This window comes from Lepidochelys kempii, chromosome 8, assembly GCF_965140285.1.
Source record: "Lepidochelys kempii isolate rLepKem1 chromosome 8, rLepKem1.hap1, whole genome shotgun sequence".
NCBI classification, from domain to species: Eukaryota; Metazoa; Chordata; order Testudines; family Cheloniidae; genus Lepidochelys; species Lepidochelys kempii.
In genome coordinates this window covers 32,789,055-32,809,954 of record NC_136387.1, presented here as the reverse complement: position 1 = coordinate 32,809,954, position 20,900 = coordinate 32,789,055, and the positions used below count along the sequence as shown (strand labels likewise).

General features: G+C 38.8%; 1 protein-coding gene across 4 annotated transcripts in view; it reads right to left on the bottom strand.

Annotated features, from left to right (window-relative positions):
- The window catches only part of RANBP17 (RAN binding protein 17), a 269,237-nt gene that overhangs the window by 34,644 nt on the left and 213,693 nt on the right, over window positions 1-20,900 (bottom strand). For all 4 annotated transcript variants that reach the window (XM_073355989.1, XM_073355992.1, XM_073355990.2 and 1 more), the window contains 3 exons: window positions 14,940-15,154; window positions 13,515-13,653; window positions 7,311-7,477 (listed from right to left, as the gene is read on the bottom strand). In XM_073355989.1, the coding sequence (XP_073212090.1) occupies window positions 7,311-7,477; window positions 13,515-13,653; window positions 14,940-15,154 (521 nt within the window). The remainder of the gene's footprint in view (window positions 1-7,310; window positions 7,478-13,514; window positions 13,654-14,939; window positions 15,155-20,900) is intronic.

Sequence of the window (20,900 nt, the reverse complement as noted above, 5' to 3'; positions counted from 1 at the left end):
TATCAAGGCATTTAGGGCTCAATTCTGCCAGCCTTGTTCCAGCAAAGCATTTAAGCATATGCGTAACTTTAAACACAGGAACAGTTTCACTGACTACAATGGGACTATTCAGGCACTTAAAATTAAGCATGTGCTTAAATACTTTACTGGATTAGGGTGTGAAAGTGCTCAGCACTTTTCAGAACTGAACCCTCTGAGTATCATTCTATTTCCTTTTAATTACATATGCATACGCTGGAGTTTCCCCATGAATTTTTCTGCATGGTCCAAAGCGTATGTATTATAAATCTCCTCAACGTTTTTATTTTGTTTAGTGTGAGCGGCTCCACACTGGCCATATATTTTATTGAAGTCTATGGGAAAAACAAATATACCACATAATTAAATGTATTAAAAAAAGGAAAATGGCAATTTGGAAGGCACTTTTTATTTTAATAATATCCAGATCTGCCTTTAGTTACAACTGGATATTGCATTCTTTACTTTCCTGTCCTAAACTGTTGCTCCATGTAGCTGTGAACTGTTTACGTTATTTAATTTTTTTTTGTTACCTAATCAAAGCTCTGAGCACCTGTGCAACATTAAAACATATAAAATTAAACAACATGACCCACATAATCTACTCATCATACAACACTAGCCCTCCCCCATCAACTGCCCCAAATACCTCAAAGCACCCTTCAAAGAAAACAGATGAGCATTAAAACGTGCCTGAAATCCAGCTCTGTTGAACAATTACCACATCCTACTTTAGAGATGGTCATACTTCTGCTGTGGGGAAAGTGACTCTGATATATTCTTTACTTACCTTACAGGGTTGTGAGAATTAATTCATTAGTGTTTGTAAATGTCTTTAAGACCCTTGGGGGAAAATGGCTATAAAAGTAGACAATTGCAAGGTCAAATGCAGATGATGCCTGAACATTTTCAGATGGGACTAGCATGCTACCTTCATAACAATTTTACAGAATGGGCATAATTTAAAATACAAATATTTCTAGTTTAAAAACCAAAGAACAGCTCTTTCTTTGATAAGCTAAGACGTTAAGCAAATATATTAGGTTAATTTAGCTTATCGTACATGAAAAAGTCATTCTGAACTAACAGCACACATGAATTTAGAAGCTTTACTGGACCATTTATTTAATGACCTTTCTATTATGCAACATTTCCGCTCAAGTGATAAGTACAGTAATACTTTGATAGCACCTCCCATTCATTACCCTTAATTAATACAGCCTTGCAACACCCTTTTGAGGTAGGATCTATTACTCTATTTGAAGATGGCAAAATAAGTTGCCTGAGGACTCACAGGAAGTCTGTGGCAGAGCCGGGAGCAGAACCCAGAGCTATTTCCCATTCCCATGCCTTCAAGAGACACCAACACCTTAAAACATGAATGTTAAGTAGTTGTTTCTGGCACTATACCTGTCCTTGAGTCCCTATCTCATATTTGTGCTTTTAGGCTCCCATCCACTTATTTATAAATAATGTTGCTATGTGACAGAACAAAGCAAACAGAAAGAGAAGCGGTGTCCCTTTAATCACAAGGCCATACTTTTTTCTACCGCTCTAAAGGCTAAAGAAAAAGGATTGGTGCCTCCGTGATTATGGCAACACATACATTTAGTGAATTATAGTCAATGACTGAATCCCATCAGTTCATGGTACACAACCACTCACTGAGAATTTTATAAGAGAAGATTTGTTGTGAAATATTTCATGTCCAGTTTGGAATCAGAAATCTACACTCAAGATATCCCTTCTGTGCTTCTAAACTGGATACATGAACAATGAGACTTCCCCAACAAAATGTCCTGGCTAATTGTATGCAACAAAATAAGGTGGAGCCATAAAATAAAAGACATCTTTCTCTTTTTAAGTATGGGAAGATGTTCATTACACAGGGACTTTCATACAGAGGCAATTGTCACAAGCAACCAGTCATTTGCTTTGCCAGTGACTCCCCTGGCTTTTTCAATTTCTTCACACTCGCTTTTCAGTAAGTTTTTCCCTTTCCTGGCCAGCTTTCTCTTCTATAGTGAACCAGTAGTAAAGTGGTCAACTTGGGTTCATGACATCACTCCGTTACCCCCAAAATTACTTTGGATTGTGATGGTACAATTTCAGCAGTCTGACTGCACAGCTAGGCACAGAAGAATCCGAAACAGATGCTGTTTGCCTAAACACAAATATGTGTGGTCTTTTTTTTGCTAATTATGAAAAACGTCAGACAGAAACATTAACACATTTTATTAATGACATATTTTAGAGTGTTCCCAAGTGAGACAAATCTACTTTAAATCCTCATGTAAATTCACAGCATCTATTAAGTATGCTGTTGCTTCTCCTGCTGCTTACTACAATGAAATGGAATCAGAATTTTAAGTATGAAAAATGTACCATACAGTATGTCAAAATGCTTAACAATACCACTTCAATCTAAGCACAGGAAACAACAACAAAAAGGCAGCTGATTTCCTTTTTGTTGTAATTCACTTTGGGATACATGGCATGAAAAGCACTATAGAAAAGTAATTTTCATTGACTGACTGACTGCAGAAAAGAATGAATGTGGTTTCCATTTATGTCTCTGCTGAAGCATGATCCCTATAGCTCATGTCAGCTATTCAAAATCTGCAGTTAAATGCAATTGGTTTAAAAAAATAGAAAGACATGTTGGCTTTTTTAGCCTTGGCTTGAACCAAAGAGCTGCACAGCACATAAAAACATGAAGCTATTTGTTTCAAAGACGCTGTGTTAACATTACATAAGACGAACTCTTTAGAGTGACATTAGCTAAGAATGTAAAATTAAAATCACATCAGTAATACTGCCTCTTAGAATGGGCTCATTCTGGGTATGTGGAAGGTGTTGTTTCCGCAGCTCTTGCAATTATGCTGCTACCGGCAACTCCAATAAGGATGTTCATTCTACACAATTTTATTTTATTCTATTAATCTAGCAGACAGGACCAGCCACACTAAACAGACACAACTCTTAAAATCCCACTGCTCTCCCTCCAAGCACACTAACTCAACTGCCTACCCCATGGGGATTTTCCACTCTAAGGCATAACTAAATGAATACCCATCAACAGATTGCAGTTAATGGAAATACTTTAATATTGCTGACTGTTAATCCTAAATAATCTGCACAATTTTTATTTTATTTTTTTTTACCCTTGAGGCTCCAGCAGATTGGTGCCCACTGCTATACTTGACTAAACATTCAATCTCATATGTACTCCTTTTTTCAAGCTTTTACTGTGACTAAGCCACTTGTGGAATTTTATTTAACAGAGGCATATTTTCTGTTCTATGCTAAGTGCAAGGCAATGTATGTACTGTCACTGACAACACCTGTCACAAACTCTTCTAATAGGTTGTCAATGACAGAAGTCACACAATGATGAAGTTAACTTTTATAAAATGAGATTAGGCTGTATCTTGCTTTCATATTCCTCTTTATTAATTAGAGGAAAATATTAGGACACAAAATAAGAGGTTTTATGTGCATAGAGATAGTATGACTATGTGCCTCACTGCCATGTCACCTCTATTATTTTCATCATAAAGCCTGTTATATCATCATCAATAATAACCTTTTGAACTTGTATTGCATCTTTCCTCAGAGGACCTTAAAGTGATTTGTAGAGAAATATTATCAATCCCATTTTATGGATGAGAAAACTGAGGTACATTTCAATTTCAATTTGTCTGATACAAAAAGAAAATCATTTGATCAAGATATTCTAGTTTCATAGCTCGTTAAACAACTTTAGAGAAGATACTCTTCATGATCCACTAGAAACTTTTAAATGTCTAATTATGATTCCAGAGATTTAAGCTGAAAAAAATGTTCTAACTAGTAAATAATTACAGTATCATTGCATCAGTTTAGTTTAAAGAGCTGACAAACCTCTCTAAACTCAAAGCACAATTAGTCATTAGGGTCTAGTTTTTCAGCACTGTTAAGCAATTTGTAACCCATTCCTTTTAATAGGGTTATGCATTACTTAACCGACACAGATGTCTTGAAAACTGAGACCTCTAGTTATGAAGCAGCAACCTTGTTCATTAGCCTCCATGATAGTCAAATCATCTATAAAACCAGTGTTTAATGGCCAGCCGATGAATAATCAATGGCTCACTTTTCATCTGAGTGTGAAAATGAGAATAATCTAATATCTTGTCCCTCTGGTAAAATGCAAAGCCTTGAGTTCCGTTTCTATTCAGGGCTGATTTATAACCCAATGGAAACCTGATGTAAACATATGATCAATGAGTCCCATCACTGCTAATAATAACCCCCAACCGGCCCACTCCCTCATCTCAAAAGCCATCCCTTTAGGCTATTAGCTCCAGCCAGCTAATCCTCTCTACTATTCCTGCCTGCTGCTTTTACCTTGGCCATCCGTTCAGTCCAGCAGACTCAGAAGTAATTTTATACGCTGCAGAGAGCGGGTGGAATTGATTTTTCACTCAGTGCTCAGTTCCCATCTGAATAATTATCAATTTTACTGCCTCATAAAGGGAAGAGTCAAAATTTCAAATCAATTCAAAAAGAGCTTCTGAGACTACAGAAACCATGCATGAGAATAAAGGTCAAAGTTGTCAGTGACCTCGGGAGATGATGTCAGATATTAGTACACTGAACAGTTGACATCAGAGGCACTCAATATGATATGACTAGTGCTAATGCAAATCATATTTATGCTGACTACTGGAGACCAGTCATTAATATTTAAAAGAGTATCTGAAAGCCTGCATTCAAAATAAAATATAATGTATTCCACAGATTATGAAGTTAATAAAGATTGATCACTGCTTAGTCTTATGCTATAAATTGAAGATTACCGAGTATTATTAACAACACACAAAATATTACATTAAGGTTGTAACAAAAGCAACAAATGTGTGGAAATTCAGAGTCAAGGCTGCCCGTTCTGTCCTTTACACTCCCATCACTGTGCTCATATTACAGTACTGCCCACTCTGACATATGCAAATATGGAATCCATTGCTGGATTCCATAGAACTTGCACAGGGTAAGGGTACTGTGAGACATGATAATGGCATCATGTCATATCTCAACAGTGCCAGTAATAAATGTCTCAAATATACTCTCAATATGCTACTTGCCAGGTATAGTGGGCATGCTTAAAAAGTCAGCATTTGCCATGTTCATCCTCTAAATTAGAATAGTAAATAACAATTATCACACAGTTACCCCAGTTATCACATGCCGATTTTTTTTTTAAATGGCAACCAACACATTTGCTACCTAAGCATGAAGACAAAGGTCATTGCAACATGGTGTTTTGTGGACATCCTTTGTTTTCTTTAAAAGCCCCAACAATTCTGTTCTTGTGAAACTGTCAGTGAAACTGTATTGGGTGTTTTGGGACCCCATGGATCCTTGCAGTGTAGTAGTTCTAGGCAGTGATGAGCTGCCAAAATCTTAACAACGGGTTCCCTCTTCACCCCACAAGGGGGACGTTGCCCACCCCCGCCGCCCCGGGACTCCTGCCCCATCCAACCCCCCCGCATTCCTTGACACCCCCCCCAGGACCCCTGCCCCATCCACCCCCTTCCCCTGTCCCCTGACTGCCCCCTGAACCAGGCAGGAGGGTCTCGTGGGCCACCATAGTGGGCGCCCACGCCACCCCTAAGAGCCAGAGGCATCTGCCGGGGGGGCGAGATGGGGAGTCCTGGAGGTGTTTACCCGGGGCAGTTCCCAGGAAGCATCCGGCAGGTCCCTCTGGCTCCTAGGGACGGGGGAGCGTAGCTAGGGGAGTAACAGGGGGAACGGCCGCTCCCCCACTGATCACATCAAAAGTGGCGCCTTAGGCGCCGACTCCCTGGGTGCTCCGGGGCTGGAGCACCCACAGGGAAAATTTGCTGCCCGCCCTGTGCCCGGCCCCAGCTCACCTCACCTCTGCTCCTCTTCCTCCCCTGAATACGCCGCCCCGCTCTGCTTCTCCGCCCCCTCCCCCGGCTTCCTGCGAATCAGCTGGTCGGTGGGAAGCCTGGGAGGGCTGAGAAGCAGGCGGCGGCTTCCCGCTCAGGCCAAGGGAGGCGGAGGTGAGCTGGGGCGGGGAGCGGTTCCCCTGCGCGCCGCCCCCCCGCCCCCAGGATAGTTGCTGCGGCGCGGGCGGCCCTCCTCGCGCCCCCCTTTCCCCCCCAGCTCACCTCCGCCTCCCTGGGCCTGAGTGCGAAGCCGCTGCCTGCTTCTCAGCCCGCTCTGGCTTCCTGAGCGAACAGCTGATTCGCGGGAAGCCTGGGGAGGCAGAGCAGCAGAGCAGGGTGGCGCATTCAGGGGAGAAGGCGGAGGTGGAACGGAGGTGAGCTGGGGCCGGGGGTGAGGCGGGGAGCTGCTGGTGGGTGCTTTGCACCCACCAAATTTTCCCCTTGGGTGCTCCAGGGCTGGAGCACCCATGGAGTCAGCACCTAAGGCACCACTTTTGGCCGGTTAAATTTAGAAGCCCTTTTAGAACCAGTTGTCCCTCGCGGAACAACCGGTTCTAAAAGGGCTTCTAAATTTAACAACTGGTTTTAGCGAACTGGTGCGAACCGGCTCCAGCTCACCACTGGTTCTAGGTACTAAAAAAAGCCATATGCAATTTTAAGATAAACTAATTAGTCCGATACCCTGCACCTGTCTAACCACCACCTAACCTTAATGTATCTGGATTATAATGTACACTGCTGGGAGAAAAAGTCCTTCCTGACTACTGCAGTAGTCAGTTTCTTCCCTGAAGCGTGATATTTGATTGCTCTTATATTTGCCTTTGACACAAACCCCCCCAAATAAAATGTCACCTACCGCACAAATGAAATATTGTAGCACAATAGCAATCACATCCAACTAGAAAAATGTGCTGATTTAAAATACCACAATGTTCTTGCTCTACCTCAAATATTTTAGAGATACCCCCCTCCCTTTTAAAAAAAAGTAACTGTGGGGGATAATTTATAAAATGAGTATAATGATGAATATTGCATTTCCTCAGCCTATGAACTAAAGTGAAACCTTGTAAAAAGTTATCCTAAAATGTGAGTACAATAGCCATGTCATCAGCGTGAGAAAAAATATCTTCACAATACTTCAAGAATACTGGCATGAAAACAACTCTGAAATTAATTGGGGTGCAAATATATATCAATTTAAAGAGACCAATCCTGTTAGTAAATAATTGGAGTTATCATAATCTAAATTACTTCAAAATGATGAAAATAAATAGGGATAAACTTTGTTCACAAATTTAATAATATCTCAGAGGAAAGTTGAGCAGAGCTTAAGTTTACCTGCTGTAGGACTTCAGGGTTCTGTTGCATGAAGTGCAGTAATCTTTGTCCATCCTGTGATATTTCTCTACATCTTACTGGTTTCTTGCCTTCTTTTGCTATGTGCTTGAAGAGGGAGGTAACAACGTAGTCTAAACTAGCACAACAGCTGGAGGAGACAATTGTATCTGCATAAGCAATGAAAGAAATAGTTTTGTAATCGCTTCTGTAATAAAATAAAACAATTATTATGAATAACTTGCAGGAGTGAAGAAAATAATACACACAAGGTAAGCCTGGAAGCTTATTTTAGATATCAGGTTAAATGATACTTAATTTTACTACTTGTTCTTTTCCTTTTAAAATTTCTTGGTATTAAGCAGATTATGGCCCCAATCCTGCAATTCACAATGGACAGTGGACTGCTGGGTCCACGCAGCGTCCTACAAACTTCATTGTGGTTCTGTGTGAGCCGTGATTTACCCGCACATTGTAAATTGCAGAATCAAGACATTACTTTTACTTATATGAAATTATATATTCAGCAGATTTCAGATTTTTGGAAACTACGATTGTTTGTTTATAGCCTTTTTACAGAGTTTAAAAATTCAATTTAAAGAGACACCGTGAACATTTAAAGTAACTTTTTTAACCTCTTGACTGTTGCTGAGCATCTCAGAAGTGTATAAATGAAGGTTTGTATTCACAAATGTACTAGTAGCATCCCTCCCCCCCAATATTATGTATCATTTTCTAGTATACAAACGTGTGCCAGATATTTTACAGGACACACCTAAGTGGCGCTACCCTGCCCCTCAGAGCTTACAACCTGCACATTAGATGCCAAACAATGAGTGAGGATCACAAACAGCAGGGAGGGGAATGGGGTAAGGAAGGAGAAGTATTACAGTAAAGTATCAATTGATTACCTATTTTAAGGTGTGATGGTTCAATTACCATTTTTAAAAAAAGTAAAGAAGATAATAACATCATAGAAATTACGGTTACTGACTAATGTTCCATTGTTTTTCCTGGACTGTAAAGGCATGACAGCAAAGCAGGATATGTTGGAAGCAGGAGCAACAGCTACCTCATATCTTTACTGATTATATCTATAACTAAGGTAACACATTGAGAGATTAAAAGCTTAAACCTATTTGAAAGTAACTATGTCTGTCTGATTTATGTAAGTTATTTTGCTGCTAGGTGTCGCCTGCTGTGCTGCTGCTGTGGAAGTGGATTCTGTTTGTTTACATGCATCAGTGTGGCAAGAACAGCGTGCTGGCCCTTTTTTCTCTGTGCAGGCTCCTTTTCTTCCTTCTAGCTGTACTGGTACAAAATAGCAGCGCTCACCCATATCTTTTCTTAGTCTATCAGCTGACATTTTTCCTGGCCCAAAGCACACTGGCTGCAGTTTAAACCCTCAATCGCTAGTCTCAGCTGTAGTTTCCCTACCAATTCTAATACTGGGTTCTAATTAGAGTCCCAGTTTAACCAACTGTTGGTTCCTCATGATCCTAGCACCAAAGTTCTCTGTGCACACAGAATTTTTTAACTTCCTCATTTGCTGGATGCAGGTTTCAGTCGCAACTGATGTTCTCTGCAGGTGCAAACATCACGTTCAAACGAGCTCACCAGTATTTAGGGCTCCATCCTGCTCCTGCTGATTTGAGTGGGAACAAGACTAGGTCACTTACAGCTCATAGTGCTTACTTAGATGGGCTATCGGAGTAGGGGTGCGTGGGAGCCGGAGAAGGAATTAAACTGTTAAACGTTCATTTGGAAGGGAAGGGGATTAGAAGGATCCAATTAAATGTATCTTGAGTTCTTTGAACTATGCTAATTTGGAGGCTTGCCAACCTTGCAGTGTTCATTTAAATATATCCTTCTTGTCACTGGAATACTTTGATCTGTGTCAATTTAACTCTTTAAACTCTGTGTATCATGTTGTTTTTAACTTTCCTTTATCTAAATACCAGCATTACATAGTTTTCAAAGTTACATTCTTCTGAGGTCTTTGGAAATATTTAATGGACAACACAGTCACAACTGACCTCACAAGGCTATGTCTCCGCTCCGAGCTAGGGGTGTGATTCCCAGCTCGCGGACTCATACTTGCGTTACCTCTCATTGGGCTAGCGCATGTATCCGCAGCGGCACAGCTGTGGCAGCCCAGGTATGTACCCACCCATTTCATGCAAGTTTGTATTCAGCACAGCTAGTCTGTGCTGCCACTTCCACGACCCATGCTACCGCAATTACATCATCGAGCTAGCATGAGCACGTGCAGCTGAGCGGGAAATCACACCCTAGCTTGTAGCGTAGACGTAACCTGTGACATGATCCTGAAAGGTATTAAGCACTCCTGAGAGGTGCTGCGCTCCCTCGTTTTCAATGGTTTCCACTGAAGCTGTGGGTGTTCCAACACCTCACGGGAGCACTTCATATCTTGCAGAAGCGAGCCCACTCCACTAAAATCAGTTGATGTTTTGTCATTGAACTCAACTAGTGCAGGCTGCTGGGAAGATCTGCCTGAGTAAAGACTGCAGGAACAGGCCCTTACTGTTTTCTCTACTAAAAACAGTCCTGCATATAAACAAGAGATACAACTGATGGCTGAACTGAAGCAACATCAATAACGGCAATGTATTTAAAAATACAAATTCCATCGGATGGCTTTGTTGTACTTCTACCCCAGTGATTTAACTCCATTTGGTTTTAAATTGAATACAACAAAGTAAATCATGAACATCCATCTATAAAATCGCAGTGGCTCTAAACATGTTGATACTGTGCAAGTAGATATTTTACATTCTACAGTAAGTGATCTTAGAAGGACAGTGGACAGGTCTATCCTATCACCAGCTCATAAGGATCTGATACAAGTGTTAAGGGCTACTTATATTGTCCCATAACGATATATCAAATATGCTTTTCAGTGCTCATTTTTCCTTCTGATTGCAAGGGCATCACAGACATAAAGGTCACGCAAGCCCACCAAACTGATTTTTCTGGGTGTGCAGAGCCTTGTGCTGAAGTTCTTATTGAATCTCACACAAGACAGATAATCATATATCTGGAGCAAATAAGTTTAAGAAAAAGCTACAATTTCTGGGCTGGAGGTAGAAGGAAAAGATGGAATAGGGAGAGAAAGGATCACGTGGGAAAACTGGGAGGCAGGCCTGGATAAAGAGGAAAAGCCAAGATGATCGCCCAAGCACTCAAACCAGTTATATATTTATATCAGCCTTAAGGTGGCTGACATTATTGCAAAAACAACTTGAAGAGGCCTTTTGGCTTTATCATTAACATTTAGTGAATGGTGCCAATAGATGTAAAGAGCATTATTTTTAAATGGCTTGCTAACATTCTTGAGCATGTCATAATTTAAGAGATTTTTTTGTTTCTAAGTTAAAGGTAAATGGGACAGACTTGTGTTAAGTGGCATTTCTCTGTCCATCAATTCCGTACACTACAATGCCAGCATTATCTACCTTTGTGGGTAAACTAGGAAAGTAAACAGATTTAAGCAACTTAACATCTAAATGAGAAAGCAAGGCATAGAAAATGTTATATTTTTCTTTTTCTCAAAGAATGGCATAATTGCACTATTAATCATAGGAGAATTAGAAAAGCTTCACATAGAGATTAGTGACAACATGCCAGGCAGGCTACGTTAAAAGGTTCCAATCCACTGAGTCAGCTGTGAAAAAGCCAGGTAAACACTTTAGAAGAGAACTGTTGGAGTGTTTATCCTTGCAATAAAAGCCTAGATGAGGACTTCCATTACAGCTGATTTACAGCCAGGGGCCTCCAAAGGAATAAATATAATTTCACAGTATATTATCAAGTGTGAAATCATGATGCATGCAGAGTGTCCACTCAGGGACAGAATGAACAGTGCTGAGAAATGAGGATTTGGGGCTTCTTTATTCTTCAGCTAGAGCTACAGTACAAATCTCAAATGCTGAGCTTCCATGAACTAAGAGAAATGAAAATATATAGACAAACATTTCTCCTAGGGAGGGGGGAAAAAGTCATTTCCTGGGATTTAATTTTTTAAATAAAAGAGGTACTTCATTTTTGTAATTATTTTTGAAGATGATTCATACGTTCTAATGGTTTACAATACATTTTACCCCATCAGACTGCTTGCAGCCTTGACACTGCTATTCTTCAAGATGCTTTTGCAGCATGCATGCTTTGCTTCACTAAGAGAGGGATCCAATTTATATCAAAATTGTCCATTTTCAAAGGGCAGAAGGCTATGTTGGAACATGAACAAAAATGAAATAATTGTTTGCTTCACTGTCAAATAACATGTATTACTCCATATGCTGGGATTTTTCAAAGAAGCCAAAGAGAGTTAGGAACCCAAATCCCAATGAAATTTAATGGGATTTGGGCACTTAACTCCCTTAGGATCATGGCCACTAATTGCTCTTATTGAGGGAAGATCAGCTTTTGTTGACATCCCGTTGTAGGAACAGGAAAATTACTCATTTTACTGTGTAAAGTTAACTACCTGAATATATGAATTGATTTTATGGCTTATGTGACAGAATCGATACCTTCCATCAAGAAATCAGTTTTCGATACATGTTGATGTTATTAAGAAACAGGATATTATAGCTAAATAATCACTTTACCACTCAGGCATGGACTGTAAAAAGGCTCTGTTTCTGATTGACAATTCAGGGAAAGACAAGTGAGTTCCTTTTAATGTGCAAGTGAGGTTCATTCAGATCAAAGGGTATGTCTCATTACTTAACATTTATGTAGAGTCAAATGTTCTTTTGAAATGCTAGGGAATGCAAGAGAAAAATGGGAAACATAACTGGAATTTTACTAAATATGGTAGATAGGAGTCCAATACAACTCAAAGTGAACAGAAATTAATTCACCTGCCAAGAAATTGCATCTGTGCAACTATTATTGTCAATACACTAGTGGAAAAGATTGCTTCAGGACCACAAAGTTACAATAAGGTTTGGATATGACCCAGTCAAAGTAGTTGGGTGTGGGGTGGGTGTCAAACTAAATAGAGCTGAGTGAAATTTTTTGGACAAATAGTTTATTTGGCATTTTGGTAGTATATAATAAAATGATCTGAGGACTCCTCAGTAATGTTGCTTATCTATTCAATGTCCGTTTCCCCACTAAGCATGCTTTTTCTAACAGGAGAAACATGGAATCTGTTTTGTGAAGTTCTGGAATGCTCTGTGATGCCTAGTGTACTCATTCATTACTACAGGGCTTGACTGACCTTAGAGGTAAACAACTCTAGCTATTAGAAAGTCTATATAAACAAATATCATACCTACAGGCTATTCATTAAATACAACTCCTTCCACAAAATAATAAGAGAGCCATTCCTGACTATCATTTTAGGGTCTTGTTTTCTAGGCTAGTTAGAAAATGTAACTGCAACATACACATCTTTCTTTAAGGCTCTATACTCTACCCCCATATTTTGACTGAATTTAAGCTATTGAAATCAAATTTCAGTTTTAATCAAACATCTGGACAATAATCTGTTAAAAAGTGCTAATGAATGAAGATCAATTACAACCAGACTACTTTTAATATAATTCTAAATATGATGCTTGTTTACTCTGTGAAGTACAGCCAATAAATATTCTTTATAATGTAAAACCTAATTTTTCTTTTTTATTGATAAGGTTAGCTTAGCCATCTCTACTCATCTACCAGTCATGCTGATAAATGAAAAGTGAACAGCCGGAGGTTACTATTCCATATGCTAACAAATTTTATCTCTGAAAGGCAAAATGAGTCATATACTAACATTCTCTACTGTGAGGCTTATGGGACAAATATATCATTTTATATTTCACTGCTGTAAAACTTCTTCAATGATAACCCAACTAGAAGCACATCATTATTATTTTTAAAGTTTCTAATTTGTAGAAAGATCATTTTAAAATATTAATGCAATACACTACTGGCCAGATTTTCAGAAGAGCTCAGCTCCCATTTAGACACCTAAAATAAGTGATCAGATTATCAGAATGCTCAGCACCCACCGTCTCCCATGGTCTCTGGACAATAATTTGTTACACGGCAAATGAATGTTCTAATGGGCCACTTATTGTAGAAGGTTAAGTGAGAGTGGTTGGGTGCTGAGTTGTTCATTTTTTAAATCTCACTCTAATGACTACATATTCCCCACATTCCAATTTCAGCTAAATCATAAGTAACACTTACCTAGTGCAGTAAGTCCTTCAGATATTGAGGTAAGAATATACATTAGCACATGAGGTTCTAAACTGGTAATGAAACTCATATGATCCTGGGTGAGACATTCCAAGAGTGGGTAATAAGACTGACTTAGTTTTCGATATTGCTGAAAAAGAAAAAAAAACATTGATAGAAAGTAAGAAATACTATGGGCTAATAGAAATTATAGCATTAAAAATGCAAAGCTGGCTGAAATATTAACAAGATTATAAAAATGCACAGAATGATGCTGTAATAAGTCCCAATTATCTATTAAATTAACAGCTTTTTTCTACAAAAAAGTCTGTCTATGGTGGAAATCTTTGATTGTAGGTTACCATACAAATACATAAACTCAGTTTTAGTTTACAAAAATCCCTGGGTAATGAAGTCATATTAACCTTTTTATGCTACATCCCATTAGCAACTCAGTAAAATTGGTATAAAACATTATTCAGATCAAGTGTTCTGGGAACAGTTTGACAGTTCAGTGGCTAGTGCTTCCTCATGCTACATAGAAGACTTTTTGAGACTAAACCCAGGTTGGCTGAATGCACCACAGAGATTACAGTTTTGTGCAATGATTCTGCAACTTGACCCGCATAGACAGACCCTTGTGCCCACTGACTTTAATTGGGTTCTGTGTGGGTATAAATATATGCCTGTCTGGATCCATTTGCAGGATCAAGGCTTTAGAATGGGTTATTAGGGGCATTACCTTCACTACTGACATGACTGTCAGACTTGGCTGCATGGGCTCACTATCATGTAGCTATATACCAGTATTTGACTGGGGTAATTTTTCAAAAGGGCTAAGGCAAAAGTCTGCGTATTTAGCACCTCTAACTATCTGATTCATCCCTCAGTGTGGAAAATGGCAGTTCCGAATGAAAATGTTCTGAAGAAAGTTCCATGATCCGAGCTAAAGCTGATCATGCACTCGATTTGTTGTCTTTGAGAAGTGACAGTTCCATTGGTATGAGACTAGCCATCTCAAAGAAAGTTTGGTTAATATTTTAATGTTGTTTTATAGAAAGCACACCACAAGAGTTATATAAATTCAGATTAATCCCAGGCTGACAGATCATATAGGGCCAAATACTGCTTTAAATTATATCCAGGGAACCCCAATGTGGTTTTCCTGGACATAAAAAGCCAAAACTGGCTTCTCTCTTTCCCAGACATGTTTTTGTGAATATTTTGGAAATGTTACAATCTGCTATGACAATTCTATCATACATGGAAATACTAATATTCTAGATGTGGCTATAAATACACTCAAGCAACTGGACTAAAAATATAAATTGCATTTGAGCTGTTCTAGATCCTGCTGTCTCATTATAACAATTTGAAGCCTGTGGTGATATTATTTCATAATTCACATAAAGACTCCCAAGATGAATAATTGCTTACAAGCAAGTCACTGTGGGATACTGAAAGCAGCATTTTGACAAAGGCCTGGAGTACATTGTCAAAGTGGTTGTCCCCATACAACTTGAAGACGCCAAAGCTGACATAATTTCCACATAAGGCAGATTTGAGTGCAGAATAGCAGATGGAAATGCCCTTGAGTTTCAGTGGATAAACCTGATCTTTTGACAGAGTCCCAAGAGACAGGATCTGATTACCTGTTCAGAAAAAAAAGAAGAGAAAGAAACTGACATAAACAGTTGCAAATCTGGATAGCTCTGTCACTTAACATTCATTTCACTCTTTTATCACTTTTTGTCTTTATTTTTATTATTGCCTACCTGGATAGGATCTTTCTTTTGTAATTATAGTAAAAAAACAATTGCAAAGTTTTAAATACATAGCATGTATACATTTAAAAAGCTGCTGAGTAATTAAGAGTGTAAGAAGTAAAAACATAACCTATGGATTCTCAGTTACCGACGTAGGCCAACATCCTCAATTAGCACAGACTTTTCAACCAAGGCACAGACACAGAGCCTTCAGGGTGGTTCCCACATGGTAGATCTGACTGCAGAATCAGGGCCTTAACTGATAGTTTTCCATACTGTAACTTAGCCTGGTTTTGATCCATTACCATGGTGGCCTCTTGGGATGGTTGTTTATGTACACGCACATTAAACATACCACTCACACCACAGATATGTCCATTACAAAACCAACTATTTTACCAGTCCACAGATGTGAATCACTCAGATAATCTCAGTATTTCTAATGTAAAAATATTACAGAACAGTAAATATTTGGTGTTGCTAGTATGAAGCAATAGTGATTTTTGGTTCTGTTGTGCAATAACTCAGAAGAGCTCTTCTAATGCTCTCTATTTGTCTATCCAGGTACCTATATGACCTCCATTTTCATAGTATCAGAGCACCTCAGTCACTATTGTGTTGATCCTCACAATGCCCCTGTAAGAAGGGAGGTATTATTCCTATTAATTGAAGCACTGTGACTGTTATGGCTTGTCTATGTAACATCAGTGTTGGCAGGCAGAATCGAACCTGGGACCTCTGGAGCTAAATCACATGTATAAGCCTCTACTGCATAAGCTAAAACCAGATGGCTCTTAGCCAAGGCTATAGCAGACTCATCAATCTCTAGGTGATCTAGGTGCCACTAGAGGGGGACAGAGCACCACACCCAGCAGGCATGGATTACATCTATACTGGGAGTTATTCCCAAATAGCTAATCCTGATTACCAATAGGCGTGAATGCTCTTACTCTGGAATAAGAGTGTCCATACGGATTAAGTTAATTTGGAATAAAGCACTCTTATTCTATTTTAAGCACCCTCCTCACTGGACCATATTCTTCTCATAGCAGGGTAGCTGCTAAAGAGTGAGATGTAAGCTTAGTACTGATTTTCTGTTACTGTTCTTCCACTCACTTGAAGTAATCCTTCAGAAATAAATACATAAACCAGCAATACAAGGGACAGTACTTAATGTTATTTCATTCATAACAAGGCCTGATTTTAAGGAGGCTTTCACATGATCTGCATCTGCAGTTGGGTACTTAAACCAAACAAGTGGTAGGATGTAACCCTTAAAATCTATTGGTGGTGTGAAAATATATGTGCATACGTTAAACCCACAAAAGATAAACTGTTGTTTTAAAATCTGGATTGGAATGGTAAAACAGATAACAAAACAACCCAAACTTTCACATTGGTGGTTTGGCACATTGCAAATATCAGACAGACACAGACATGGTATCATTTCATACTAGTATTCTTGGGCATTTTCTATTCAACTGAAAAGGAGGCAAATAAGTCTCCTGGATGCTTAAGTAAAACTGAAGAGACAAGGTGGGTGAGATAACATCTTTTATTGGACCATCTTCTGTTGGAGAGAGAGAGACAAGTTTTCAAATTTCCCAGAACTCTTCTTCAGGTCTTGTTTCTCGAATATTCTGGGACCCACATGGTTACAACAACACCACGTAAAGTAAAATTGGACTATTATAGTGAAAAGAAGAGAAAGGGGAGGGTACATTCCACAAGTTGCACCAGCAAGGAAACGTGAGTAAAGACTCTCCAAGCGATGTAACCAATATGTTCAAGGCCAAGATGTTCAAAAATTGGGTACCTAAAGTTTTCAGAGACCAAAACTGGATGTTGGCATTTGTGAGAGTCTACAATGGATAACAGTATATTTTAGCATTCTCCTCCACCAACAGGTGTCGCTGTAAATGCCAATACTAAGCTACAAAAGAAGGAAATAGAAAAATAGTACCCAAGCATAAAAAACAATCAATTTTTAAATTGGGCAGTAGATTGAAAATCTAATACTACTAATACAGCAAGGAACAATTTAACCAAAAATTTAAAAAGAAATGTTATTTTATTAAGTTGCTAGGGCTGAATGGATTACTACACTATGTTTTGAAATACATGTTCTAGAAGCAATTTAAAGCTCATTAGAAATAATTGTCTCTGGCTACTAGAAAATGTGGTAAAATTTAATCCTCATCCAAATGTTACCTGGGCTCTGAAAACAGGAAATTGTTTTGTGCTACTGTGGCTAACCTCAACGCTGACCCTGTGCAGTAACTGCTAGAACAGCTGAAAGCTGAAGCAAAATTAAAAACTTATATCAAAGTATATCATGACAGAATGTAGATAAATAAAAACGGCATATTGAAAGTATTATTTTTATGTCAGTCTCCTATAACAGAGAGGTAAAGGTGTTACAAAAACGTAAAGAAACCACAAAACAAAGGAACAGATGCTCCCCAAATGCACTAGAACACAGTTCTTCTTCAGCTGGGAACCTAAGAACATATAACAAGGAGATTTAGGGTTTATCTACACAGGGACATCCAGGAAGGTTAATCTGAATTAACAAAAGGTGTGATTCTGAAGGGGATAGTTAAAATGAATTCCAAAGTGAATTAAGCTAAAGAGAATTAAGGCCACTTCAATTTTGAGTAATAGCATTCACACAGGGATTTAATGCAGTTTAACTAATGTAGTTCAAATTCACACCTTTAATTAATTTGGATTAACTTTCCTGGATGTCCCTATGTAGACAAGCTCTAAGAACTAGACTTGTATATACAGAACTAAAAGTGAAATTCAGTGACCGTATATTGCTAAGAACGGTGGACTCCGCTGTCCACAAATCCTCTCAATTTTCCCCTCTGCCAGTAATTTTTTAAATTATTTGTATCCTTGAGGATTTTTATCATTCAGTCATACTGGCTGCAAGGGATACAACACAGTATCTTTTGCCACACTAACTGTGGAGTGCTACAATGAGAGTTTACCTCTCAAGCAGGAGCCTAAGCCAAGTCCAAATGAATGTAGGGTTGTTTTTTTTTACACCACTTCAGTGACTGCATTCTGTCACAAAGCCTGCTTAAACTAGACTGCCTTTGCCACAATACCCATGTCAGTGAAAAGGTATTATAATGGAGATTTTAGTCGCTGGTGCCATGGCATTCACAGCACAGCAATTGGTAAACAGACTTAAAGGTAGGTATCCATTTATTTAGGTTCTGACTTTCAGAAGTGCCGTGCACCCAAAATTGCAGTTAAAGACAATGGGGATTGAAGATACTCAGCACCTCTGGAAGTGAGACCCTTAGGCGTTTATACCATACTCTTCATTGCAATATGTAAGATATCCCTATATACCAGTCTGCCATTACATAGGACACTACAGAGAGTGTTCCACTTAGAGTGAAGTGGAGAGAAGAGATACATAAATCTGCAAACACACTCCCTTTTTTACTTGAACACATAATTCTTATAGAATACTGAATACAGAATGCAGCATGTGTTTGTGTACATATAGCAGTCCATAAACATGCCAATCCACCTAAAATGCAAGTTGTGAGTGGAAAGAAGCGTACAGTCCTCCCAAATGAATGTTCAGAAAAGTCATTCATATTTAAGAAATAAGACAAGAGTGAAAGTGCATTTGCAGACAGCAAATGCCTGCTTGACGTAACGGTACTGTAGGAGACACAAGGCCTGAGGCAATAGTTTTTCATTGCCTGAGGAAGGTCACATTTTCTTAGACATGCAGTGTCTGCATTTAAAAAAAGGAAAGAATCACATGCCAGACAGCTCTGATCAGGGAGTTCCAGACTGAGGAAACCAAAGAGTTGTAACAATAATCACCAGTGCAGCACGTTTAGGTAAAAGTGGACTGGCACTGGATGACCTCAGCTGCTGCTTGTGCATTGCAGGGTTGACCAGACAGAGAGACAGCTTGGACCGAGGTTTTGAATTGATTTATAGATCAAGAGGATCCTCAGTGTAACTGAGCCATAATCTGGAGTTTTCCTGTCGTTAGTTTGGTGCCAGTCAGAATTCTAAAAGCAGAATTTTTACCAACTGGATATAGATATGTCTCTGTGTGTGAGGATATCATTATTTGAGAGGAATCGAGAAAAAGTCTGTATTAACGTAATCCCTCATTTCACCTACTGATGTAAATCACACTATAACTAAGTTTATTTCTACATTTATATAAAGTATGCATCTGTGTTGCCAATTTTTGCAATTATATCATTAGTCTTGTGTTGTATGGTGTTTTTCTTAAAGCTCCACTTCATAAAATCATGTTGCTATATGAGGCTCAACTTTTGTTTAGAAAAAACCAAAACATGTTAACAAGGGGGGGTAATCCTTCAAAGGACAGCACAGGGATTTAGATACTCCAGTTAGCCAGAGATCCTCGAATAATAATTTATATAGTGCTTTATACATCCAAATGACTGTACAGACATGAACTAATTAATTCTCTCCTCTCCTGAAGTAGTATTATCCCTATTTTAAAGATTGGGAAACTGACAGAAGGGTGATCTGAAGTAGCCAAGACCATGCGGTGAGTCACTGCCAGAGCTAGGATAAGAATCCCGGAGCTCTGGATTCCTAACACTTTGCTCATTCCTCCAGAGAACACCACTTGCTCCCTTCCAATGACTCAAAAGTGTACCCCTAAATGTAAAAGAAATGTCAACTGAGCGATAAAAAACACATGGACTATAGTTTAGTTACTCTAAGATAGAGTGCCTCCATTGCATTTTTAAAGATAAATTAAAAGTGCTCTTAACATAGTCTTGTTGCCATAAAAAGTCAGTACTGGCCAACATATGAGATTCCAGAGCATTTCCCTACACTTAAAATGTCAGACACTGTGTTGTGATTGGTGGCAAATAGTGGCATTTTAATAGTGATGATTGTAAGCCAATTTATTTTAGTCTCTTGAAATGGCTTTACTGCTCGTTATAACAAACTAAATCAGAGAAATACCAATTTGTGTTGGCAAGGTTCACTGCAACCCAGAGACCTTCACCTGTATGTTTTCGTCCTGCAGAATGATTCAAACATTTTCAAACATGTTGGGAAAACCTTGGCTGCTTTTAAACATGCCTATAAACATGTCAGTCTCTCTTTGCATAGTAGAACACACATCTACTTTATCAACATTTTCAAAAGGAGACAAAAAATGAAAATGAAAAAAGAAGGGTTACTTATCCTACAGTAACTGTGGTTCTTCAAGATGTGTTGTACATATAGATTACCCCAATCACTCAAACAAGAAAAGAAAAGTTAATGATTTCCCATTCTGTCACAATCAGGCTTTGAAAAGATCATTATTGTCTTCCGGAGCCCTTTCAACGCTGCTAAGGACTATATGGACAGTTATTAAAAACTACAAAACAACGTGGACACTGTGATGCTGGCAGAGAAGGTGCCTGCTCATGCCAAAGTTCCCTGAACACAGACAGATATATAGCTGGAACCGGTCTGGCTCACCAGTGTGTTAGTATTGTTAAACTAGGTATTAGAATCATAAGAATGTGTTTTAGTGAGTAGACTTTATTGAATGTTTGTGAGTTGCTGCGTACATTCATCTCCCTAATAACATCTGTAACCAGCTTCTATTACT